Source organism: Daucus carota, chromosome 5 (genome assembly GCF_001625215.2).
Source record: "Daucus carota subsp. sativus chromosome 5, DH1 v3.0, whole genome shotgun sequence".
NCBI lineage: Eukaryota > Viridiplantae > Streptophyta > Magnoliopsida > Apiales > Apiaceae > Daucus > Daucus carota.
In genome coordinates, this window is record NC_030385.2 from 14,781,589 (window position 1) to 14,792,211 (window position 10,623).

At 35.0% G+C, this 10,623-nt stretch overlaps 2 protein-coding genes across 2 annotated transcripts; one reads left to right on the forward strand and one right to left on the reverse strand.

Moving 5' to 3' along the window:
- Positions 1 to 890: 890 nt before the first annotated feature.
- LOC108223508 (beta-galactosidase 3) lies at positions 891 to 6,999 on the forward strand. Its single transcript, XM_017397809.1, has 19 exons — positions 891 to 1,141; positions 1,216 to 1,311; positions 1,397 to 1,509; positions 1,635 to 1,701; positions 1,817 to 1,909; positions 2,096 to 2,239; positions 2,465 to 2,553; positions 2,637 to 2,742; positions 2,834 to 2,921; positions 3,176 to 3,294; positions 3,374 to 3,538; positions 3,781 to 3,959; positions 4,393 to 4,502; positions 4,602 to 4,711; positions 5,134 to 5,244; positions 5,330 to 5,443; positions 5,538 to 5,740; positions 5,938 to 6,274; positions 6,393 to 6,999. The coding sequence occupies exons 1-19, from the start codon at positions 980 to 982 to the stop codon at positions 6,540 to 6,542; spliced, it is 2,556 nt and encodes an 851-aa protein (XP_017253298.1). The 5' UTR covers positions 891 to 979; the 3' UTR covers positions 6,543 to 6,999.
- Positions 7,000 to 7,077: 78 nt separating this feature from the next.
- LOC108223510 (thioredoxin H1) lies at positions 7,078 to 8,300 on the reverse strand. Its single transcript, XM_017397810.2, has 3 exons — positions 8,093 to 8,300; positions 7,558 to 7,680; positions 7,078 to 7,420 (listed from the first exon to the last, which is right to left on the reverse strand). The coding sequence occupies exons 1-3, from the start codon at positions 8,174 to 8,176 to the stop codon at positions 7,280 to 7,282; spliced, it is 348 nt and encodes a 115-aa protein (XP_017253299.1). The 5' UTR covers positions 8,177 to 8,300; the 3' UTR covers positions 7,078 to 7,279.
- Between the last annotated feature and the right edge of the window lie 2,323 nt (positions 8,301 to 10,623).

Genomic DNA, 10,623 nt, shown 5'->3' on the forward strand with positions numbered 1-10,623 from the left:
AAATTTGATGAGCAACGTGTGTGCATACATGCACAATTATAAACCAATCAATATCAAAAATTATTTTATTCGAATCGTTAACGTGATCACTGATCTAAGGCGAAGTTACTACGTTAGGTGGGAGGAGCGGGGATAGCACAAGTAACTTAGAGACACTGTAAACATATCATCTTTTTTGTCCGCAAATCGTACGTGTAAATCCATTTTTTCAACAAATGACATGTGTTTACGGAATTATGGGTGCACACAATAATAATGTAGCTAGTCTCTCACGGCTCACCATACCCCGATCCACTTTTTCTCCTCGATTTCTGTGCTTCATAGCTGTAGTCTACATTTCACTTATTTTTTTTTAATCATCCCCAAAATACTCGTTTCTAATTAATTTTAATACGGTCTTTCTAATGTGTGCCCAAGGGCACATATTAAACACTAAATTTTATAAAAATGGCTTGTTTTGATTGGTGGAGTTGATGTGAATGCAGGGGGGCCATTATCATTTATTATTCATCCACCAATCAAAATGAGTTATTTTTATTGGAGTTAGGGACTATTGTGTGCCCTTGGGCACACCATAGAAAATCTCATTTTCATAATCTAACATTTCAAGAACTTGTGTTGTGTATTTCCTCTCTCCGGTTTTAGTTGTCACAATTTTATTTTTTGTTTAAATTGACTAACTTTTGACTAAAGATTATAAGTCATTTTTTTATTATTTTAAAAAACTAAAAATTATATCTTAAAATAGATTAAAAATTATTTCCGGTGATATATACATTTTTTTCTAATTGATAAAATATTAATAAATTTCAATCAAATTTTGATCAATTTGACGGACATAAAACCAACGTTAACAACTAAAAAGGGACTGACAGAGTATATTATATTAAGACCAGTACTGTAAGCAAGTAGTCAAAGTGCTGGTCAGTTGGAGTGAGGGGCTGTCTGAAGAAAATAGAGACACTCCTCAAGCTCAACTATGGGAAGCATCTCAGTGTTGAATTTGTTGTTGTTGGCTTTGTGTTTAGGTTTTGAGGTGGTTCAGTGTAGTGTGAGCTATGACAACAAGGCCATTGTCATCAATGGTCAAAGAAGAATCCTCTTTTCTGGGTCCATACATTACCCCAGAAGCACCCCTGAGGTAATTTACTGTCTTCTTAATGTTTCTTCAAGTTTCTTGATTTATTGAAATGCTAAGTTTATGATGTTTTGAAGATGTGGGAAGATTTGATACTTAAGGCTAAAGATGGGGGCATTGATGTCATTGAGACTTATGTGTTCTGGAATGGTCATGAGCCTTCTCCTGGCAATGTAGGTTTAGTTTGTTGATTTTAGTTCTATTTTAGTAATTGTGGTTTTTAGTTTTTGAATTTTGGATGTTGTGTTTGTTTTTCAGTATAATTTTGAGGGAAGGTATGATCTAGTTAGGTTTCTAAAGACAGTGCAGAAGGCAGGGCTCTATGCGAATCTTCGAGTTGGGCCTTATGTCTGTGCTGAGTGGAATTTTGGGTATTTTCTATGTACTTGTTTTTTCACATTTAGATCTTGTATTGTATATGATGCATGTGCGGGTGGGAGTCGAAATGTGAAGTTGATTTTAATGGGGATGTGTTTGTTTTATTTGATTTGTTCAGCGGTTTTCCTGTTTGGCTAAAGTATGTTCCAGGCATTAGCTTCAGGACAGACAATGAGCCATTTAAGGTTACAATTTTGGATTTGGTTACAATTTTGGATTTGTGGTACTCCCGTTTTGAATATTACTCGGTATTGGTAATTCACATATTGATTAAAATTGAATTGAATGGCGGCGTTACAGAATGCTATGAAAGGATTTACTGAAAAAATTGTCAATTTGATGAAGAGCGAAAAACTGTATGAGTCTCAAGGAGGCCCTATTATTCTCTCTCAGGTTTGAGTTCAAAGCCCATTATTTTATTTTTTTTTATATGCATAACATATTTCGAATTTGGCCATACGCCCTGAATAGGATGGTGTTGTGGCATGCACATTGTCGTACTAATTTAAAAAATTATATAATTTTTTCGATCCCAATGGTCCTTCATAGTTGAGGCTACTTACTAAGATATTTATGCAGATTGAGAATGAGTATGGGCCACAAAGTAAAAACCTTGGATCTGCTGGACATGACTATATGACTTGGGCTGCTAAGCTGGCAGTGGGAATGGATACAGGAGTCCCATGGGTAATGTGCAAAGAGGACGATGCACCGGATCCAGTGGTATGTACTCCTACCTGGCTGCATTTACTAATACGTTATTTGTTTCTTTTCAACTGAATTACCTTGGTTAATAATTTGACTTTCTCGCACTAGCTTCTTCTGTGCATTCTTTATCAATTGTTATCGCTATTGTTGAAATGTCTTCATGTTTTATTCTGAAGTTATAAAACATATTTTTCACTTAACAGCAAAATCATTAGTGACCAAGTTTTGTAAGTGCTGCAGATTAATACATGTAATGGATTCTACTGTGATGACTTCTCCCCAAATAGACCCTACAAACCTACAATCTGGACAGAAGCCTGGAGTGGATGGTATGTGTGTGTAATTTTTTAACTCCTCGAGGCTAAATCAATAAACAGTCAAATTGATCCCATTCTGGTGTGCAAACTAACAGGTTCACCGACTTTGGAGGCCCAATCTATAAGAGACCAGTTCAGGATTTGGCATTTGCTGTTGCTCGATTCATACAAAAGGGAGGATCATTTGTTAATTACTACATGGTACTTGATTATGTTTTTCGAAAGATTGATTAAATATTATTCCAGCTTTGCTTTCTCAATGCCTGACGTATGTTGTTCCACATTTGAACAGTATCACGGTGGCACCAATTTTGGACGCACTGCGGGTGGCCCATTTATCACTACAAGCTACGACTATGATGCTCCACTCGATGAATATGGTGATTGCAAATCTTTTATCTTCCCATCATATTTGTCATTTTGTTAACAGTTTTGGTAACTTAAGAAAAAGTCAGTATCATTAGAGTTTGTAAATATCAAAAACATTTGGTGGATGACCATGGTCACTTAAATCCTGTGCTGCAAACCAAATAACAATATATGAGTGTGTGTGGGGGGGCGTGCGTGAGCGTGTGTGTGTTCGCAGAAAAGTTTTCCTTTGCCTAGTCTAATTGCCTTGAATTTAACCTGACAGGTCTGATCAGACAACCAAAATATGGTCATCTGACGGAACTTCACAAGGCTATTAAGCTGTGTGAAAAAGCTTTGATTGCCACAGACCCTACTGTTACTTCTTTAGGAAGCCAGCAAGAGGTTCTACTATTGTCTTTTAATGCCCTGCACATCACAAATGAAAAATCCATTCTTTGCATTGATTGTTGTCCTCTTCCAGGCTCATGTATATTCTGCAAAAACTGGAGATTGTGCAGCTTTTCTCTCAAATTATGATGTGAAGTCCGCTGCTAAAGTATTGTTCAATGATAAGCACTATAATCTGCCACCTTGGTCAATCAGTATCCTTTCCGACTGCAAGAACGTAGTCTTCAATACTGCTAAGGTATATAAAATCATGTCACTTTCTTATGTGTCTATGCACCCCTCTCTAATTTAAGAAGACTTATAAGCACAGAAGTACAATGACATGGAATAAAAGATATGTCATAAAGAGATCAGAATGAGCAATAGAGTTAACTGAATGACCGAGAATCGAAACTTAAACACAATACCAAAAATTACTAGATATCGTGAGTGTTTCTTTTTTCCTTGGATAGATATTTTGAACTTTATCTTGTTTTACAGGTCGGAGTTCAGACATCACAAATGGAGATGTTACCAAGCAACGTTGATATCAACTCGTGGGAGACCTATAATGAGGATATATCTTCTATGGAAGATAGCTCTGCATTTACTACATCTGGTCTCTTGGAGCAAATTAATGTCACTAGGGATGCTAGTGATTACCTATGGTATATAACCAGGTAAAAATAACACTTAATTGATAATCCTTATAAGGGAGGCTGTTACTATTGCTTCCTCTTTAACACTGAGTTGTTTTTATGTACATACTAGCTGATTGCTCAAGTGTTCTATCATTATAATGGATACATTGGATACGATATTTGTTCAATGCGGTATCTAGCTAGCCTGCTGATGGGGACTATAGATTTATTCATTGCCCATTGGTTATATTCGTTGTACCTGTAATGCCTCAATCATAATAGCATAGTGAAAATAGAAGGAAAAAAAAAGATATAAATGTGTTTCATAGCATGTTCTAATTATCTACAACTGCTGTTTTGGACTTCTGGTTGGCATTTATAATGAGTTGGCATATGTCTTTGAACTCATATAGACCTGCAGCATGACCTAACTGGCACAAGTCATCCTCTGATATGTTTTATATCTTTACAGTGTCGAGATTGCTTCATCTGAATCCTTCTTGCATGGTGGTGAGCTCCCTACTCTCATAGTGCAGTCGACAGGGCATGCTCTTCATGTGTTCATAAATGGAGAACTTTCAGGTGCATTTGATACCTTTGTTTCTATGGTTATTGATATTTCACATTCTTAATAGTGACCCTATTGGCTGCTATATGATGCAAGCTTTTCATGTTTCCTAGGCTCTACTTTTGGAACAAGAGAAAACAGGAGATTTTTATACAAAGAAAAGGTCAACCTCCGTGCTGGAACAAACAAAATTTCATTGCTCAGTGTCGCTATTGGGCTGCCGGTCAGTTGGCCCCTTTCATATCTCCCATCCCATGCTCATAGTTCTCTATTTTTTATTTTTTTTTGTTACAAAAATGCAAGAAAGAGATGATAGTATATAACCACTAAACTAGAATGCTGTAGGAATGTCAGATGAGCATTCTTATCAACACTCATTCCTCATTTTGTATGATTAGCAAGGAACCACGACCTTAACCTATGATCTGTTGATGAGAGCGTGTGCCTGAATTTAGACTTAGTTCTCTTCAGGGATCATCAGGCAATAAGTCAGACCTCTCAATCACGGACATATAACTCTAGTTGTTCAAGGTCCTAGGTCTTTAGCCTTTGTGTATAGCTGATAATCTAAAAAGCCATGTGCCCCTTCCTGCTGTAGTTGCAAAATAAAACCTCTATTGATTTATTACTCGTATTTTTATGAAGAATATTGGTGGACATTTTGAAACGTGGAAGACTGGAGTGTCCGGTCCAGTTGCTCTGCATGGTCTTGATCAGGGAAAATTGGACTTAACATGGCAAAAATGGACCTACCAGGTTGGGTTTCTACCTTTATTTGCTGTAATTAACTCTTGATCTGGTTAGAATTGCTTCATGGTTGTTTACTTTTCTCTTAAAACAGGTCGGGCTAAAGGGAGAGTCCATGAAGCTTGACTCTCCAAATGGTGTTTCTTCTGTTGACTGGATACAAGGGTCATTGATCACACAAAAGAATCAACCACTAACATGGCACAAAGTATGGAAATCTGGATCAGTAAATGAGCATGCAAATTCATTAAGTAATATTATACCTGCGAAGTTGAGGTTGATCTTAACTTTGAACTCTGCAGGCTAAGTTTGATGCACCTGAAGGAGATGAGCCATTGGCTCTAGACATGAAAAGTATGGGCAAAGGTCAAGTATGGATTAATGGTCAAAGTATTGGTAGGTATTGGACTGCATTTGTCAGTGGTAATTGCAATGGATGCAGTTATCCCGGCACTTACCGGCCATCAAAGTGTCAAGTTGGTTGTGGTCAACCCACCCAGCAATGGTAATATACCGTTAAATATAATACTCATATATCATTACCCTCATTCTATAGCAGGACTGTAAAGTGACTTTGATTATAATATATAGCATAACCCTCATTGTTTTATAGCAGGACAGTAAAATGACTTTGATTATAATATTAGCATTAATAGCAGCTTTTCATCTTGTTAAGACACTAACAGTAGTACTATGCTCCAGGTATCATGTCCCTCGATCTTGGTTAAAACCAACACAAAATTCTATAGTACTTTTTGAAGAACTGGGAGGTGATCCCACTAAAATTTCCCTTAGGAAGCGATCAGTCACAGGTGTTTGTGCCGAAATATCTGAGTATCATCCAAATATAAGAAATTGGCAAATTGACAGCTATGGGAAAACACAAGAATTTCATATGCCTAAACTTCACTTGGGATGTAACCAGGGCCAGTCAATTACTTCCATTAAGTTTGCAAGCTTTGGAACCCCCTCGGGAACTTGTGGAAGCTTCCAGCAAGGAACTTGCCATGCTTCAACCTCTCATGCCACCTTAGAAAAGGTAGTTTTTCGATTATCTTTTATTTTTTGGTCAAAACTTTAATTATTGTTTTTCGTTTAATTCTTGTTTTCACATCTTTAATATGCCCTGTCCTCTGTCTAATAATTTTGTTTCACAGAAGTGCATAGGCAAGCAGAGATGCGCTGTAGCCATATCGAACACCAACTTTGGGCATGATCCTTGTCCAAATGTATTGAAGAGGTTATCAGTTGAAGCCATATGTGCCCCTGTGACTTCTACAACCACTCAGTCCAACACAAGAGATTAATACAGTGATGAAGAGAAAACTGTGTATGTATCCAACAACCATGAACAACTGAGAAAAGGTACAGTAAATGTTGAGTGATTAAAGTCAGACGTCTTAGAGTTAAATATTAATATAGGCACCGTCTTAGGATATCTGTGTAAATCAGCGATTGGTAGGTTTATACATCTGGGGATCTTGAATGTGATCCCCAGAATGTGTTTCATCACTGGTTTCTGGCCTTTTAACCAGAGCCGAGGAACCAGGAATTTTTTAGGCAGTCGTGTGATGTGTCAAGTTTTGGGGAAATTAAGCATTTAAGCCCCATTCAGGTGAATATTAGGTGTGGATCCTAATATGTCCATTTTTTTTTTTTTTGCTTGGGTGTTATTCTTTGTTTTAACTGAACCTCTCATGTTGTCCAGGTTGCAGACTACTTGTTTTGTCTAATAAATATAAATCACACATCAAGTTGAGTCCTCGTTATGGTATCTGACTATCTGTGATTCCTTCGTACTTGCCCTTTTTGCCAGCATGTAAAACTCTTGAGTATGCATATGGTAACAAGATACTGTTCAATTATAACAAGACACTGAGACAAGAGGAAGAAGTTTTACCGCCTTGGCCCAAAAAATACTTATAAATCTTCGTAGTATGCGGAAGTTAGAACATTATGATAGTATTAATGTATGCATAACTGGAAAACCAGACTTGTAAGCGTGAAAATATTTATATGGAAAGATAATGGGCGATCAAGCATTTCAAGCAGAGACATTCAAGTGCTTTGCAATGGTCTGTTGCAGCTCATCTTTCTTTGCTCCGATAACTTTCTCCACAACCTTCCCTTCTTTCAACACCATGAAAGTCGGCATTGCTTCCACATCATATTCCTCTGCGACTGACTGCAGCAATACCAGAAAACATGAATTTTAATAACTCAAATTTCTACAGGATACAAGTATTGGTCCCAGCACACACTAGAGTCGCCCAGACTGTCAGAAATGAAGCTTGTATATTGTTGATGTTTTATTCATCTTACCTTAAGTTCATCCACATCCACCTTGAGGAAGATGCCGGACGGCATGCTTTTAGCCAACTCTGCGAAATAGGGCGACATTACACGACACGGTCCGCACCATGAAGCAGAGAAATCAACGATTATCTGTATAGAATTAACTGTGAGTAGACTATAGAGGTGCAGGTGAGAACAAGTTGTTCTTTTTGTTAAACCGGTACCGGACCCGTTTGCGTGCACCTAATTCGGTATAGATCTAAAAGAGAACAACATGTCTATCATTCATCGATATGTATACTAGACACCAAATTAAAATATATTGGGTCCGAACCGATCCTACAACGTAATCATGATACAAAAAATAAATAACAGGGTGAAGTGCAACACAAAGAACAAGCATATTCTAATCGAAAATAAATAACAGAGTAAGTGCAAATGTAGCTAAGAAGAACATGAAAAACCTTTATTTATTCCCCCAAAATTATACACAGCTATGCAGGGGAAACAAATCATGTAAATCTGAGAAAGAGAAAAGCTTGGAAAATGAAAAAATGATTACCACTTTGTTGTCGTTCTTTCCTTTCTGGAGTTGTTCATTCCAGGTCTCAACCGTGTGGCAACTAATAACTTGTCCCTCTGCCATTTTTTCACTCTCTTTCTCAATCTCCAACAGAATTACCTCCACAATGGCTGTGTTTCACAGATTTATAGTCTTCAAAATTAGCAAGTGTTTTAAGACTTTATGGCACTCTTTTCGGTATCTCAATAACAAATTTTGATCCAGTACTGTCGACTTGTTAATGTCATTCGCTCCTGTTTTGTTCAATTTTCGTTTATACGTTAGCTTATTAGCTGAATACAATTATAAAATGAAAAATGAGCATAATTTTCCCCTCTAAAATTTTGTATTGGGTATAAGTATAACGAGCAACACTACAATGTTTCTAAAATTGCATGTGTGTATCCATGTCATACACCACAAAAATAATAATGTATGGTTTATTAAACATCCATGCATAATTTCATTGTTGAATATTACTGAAAAAACTATTAAACTTTTATGATTTTTTCATTTTAACCATAATACTAATTTTGTTGTAGAAAAATGCAACTAACTAATAGAAAACATATCTGAGTGAACCCAATTTCAACCATGGTTAAATGGATGTCCTATGCAACATTACTAAAATATCATTTTTTTATAATTTTGGTTTAAATATTTACATAATTCATTATACACTGACCAAACAAGTTGTTTTTATTTGAATTATTAGAGTTACTCATAATATAATTTTAAATTATTGTCGGCTAAATAATTAATTCATTTTAGTTTATATTTTTTTTTATTAGTAAGAATTTACTCTTATTTTAAGATCTCACACACACACACACACACACACACACAGAGATATATATATATATATATATATATATATATATATATATTACTATTGTTGAAGGATTATATTTATAATTGAAAATCATAATCGAAAAATATATAATATTTATTAAAAATCATGTAGCAATCTCAAAATACCATATATATTATATGTGCTTGTGTAGGTTGTACCCGAACAAAATACATTTATCATATCCATGTTGCAGTAATATCGACAAAATTAGTAACACTGATTCATAAAGTGATCAAGAGTTTGAATAAATTTATAAATTTTTAAATCACATGAAAAATTATCGATACACAGGTATCTAGTAGGCTGATTGTGTTTCAAAAGAATCATGCTAACATTGTCCTCTACCTTCATACATAAATTATGATTCGTTCTATATTTGTGTAAAATATGAATTAGGATTTTGACTTTTTAATTGGATAGTAAAAAATTAATAAAATTCATATATTAATTAATTTAATAATTAATAACTTGATAATATATGTGGCATACATCTCAAAGTTAACTTAACCGTGGTTATGGATTATTGATAGTGGGTTTTTAGAATATAATTTTTTAAAGTTACTTGCATTATCCTGCAATAAATATACTATTATGGTTAAAATGAAAAAAACATGATAGTTGTATAGTTTTTTTGGTAATTAAATCTTTAGTTTTTGACACATATATTAGGATAAGTTGATCACATAATTATAAATATTATATATATCAAGAATCAAGATATTGATTTACCATCTTTTTTGGGAATGGTTTTATAATTTTTTTTTTTTATTTTGACTGCATGGTTATGACAGCTTTATATGTACTAAAAAAACACATATTTAAGGGGGAAGGGAGCAATATTTTAAGTAATAAAAAATATTCATATTTAAGAACTCGAAAATTCACTCGTACCTAGTGTCTTAATTTATTTTCTGAAAATATAGCGGGTGTTTGGGAATAGAACTTCTGGGCTTAAAAGCTCGGAAGCCCATTTTCTCTTTCTTGTGATCCGTTTGGCAAACGTTTTGAAGTGCTTAATCAAATCAAAAAAAGTCCAAGTAAACAGCTTGGTTTCCTAGATTTTTTTGGGAGCTCAACTTCAGCTTCTTTCAAAACCAACTCAGCAGATCTCTCTCTTCAGCAGATCTCTCTCTTCAGCAGATTTCTCTCTTTCAGCCGCGCTAGATTACAATGTAGCAGTATTTAGTCTAAAAGTAATCGATGTAAACAAGAAGCTAGTAACTGGTTGCATTGCATTTTGTTTCATGCTAGATTGCTATCGTTTTTTACCAGTACTTTTCTTATTTTTAATTCTTGCTAAACTTTCATGTATTAATAATAAAAGGTACCTTTTTATTTGTATTAAACAAATATAAGAATCCTGTTGAAGGTCATTACTAATAGATTGAAGTCATGTATTAAGGACGTCGTATCTGAAAATCAAAGTGCGTTTATTGAAGGTAGATTGTTAACGGATAATGCCCTTGTAGCATTTGAAATTAATCACTATATTCATAGACATACATAAGGGAATAAGGGAGTTGCAGGGTTAAAGATTGATATTTCAAAGACGTATGATCGCTTGGAATGGTGTTTTTTTTGGAGAAGATGTTAAAGAAATTTGATTTTTACATAACCTGGATCACAAGGTTGATGTACTATGTAAACTCGGTCTCATATAGCTTTGTGAGGGATGGGA

Bases quoted from the DNA above. Each gene is read 5' to 3' on its own strand.
- LOC108223508 (XM_017397809.1), top strand. From the start codon at position 980: ATGGGAAGCATCTCAGTGTTGAATTTGTTGTTGTTGGCTTTGTGTTTA. The intron at 4,503-4,601 runs GTGCATTTGATA...CATGTTTCCTAG, and splicing joins CATAAATGGAGAACTTTCAG to GCTCTACTTTTGGAACAAGA. The intron at 5,741-5,937 runs GTAATATACCGT...ACTATGCTCCAG, and splicing joins GGTCAACCCACCCAGCAATG to GTATCATGTCCCTCGATCTT.
- LOC108223510 (XM_017397810.2), bottom strand. From the start codon at position 8,176: ATGGCAGAGGGACAAGTTATTAGTTGCCACACGGTTGAGACCTGGAAT. The intron at 7,681-8,092 runs GTAATCATTTTT...AATTCTATACAG, and splicing joins GAAAGAACGACAACAAAGTG to ATAATCGTTGATTTCTCTGC. The intron at 7,421-7,557 runs GTAAGATGAATA...GTATTGCTGCAG, and splicing joins TGGATGTGGATGAACTTAAG to TCAGTCGCAGAGGAATATGA.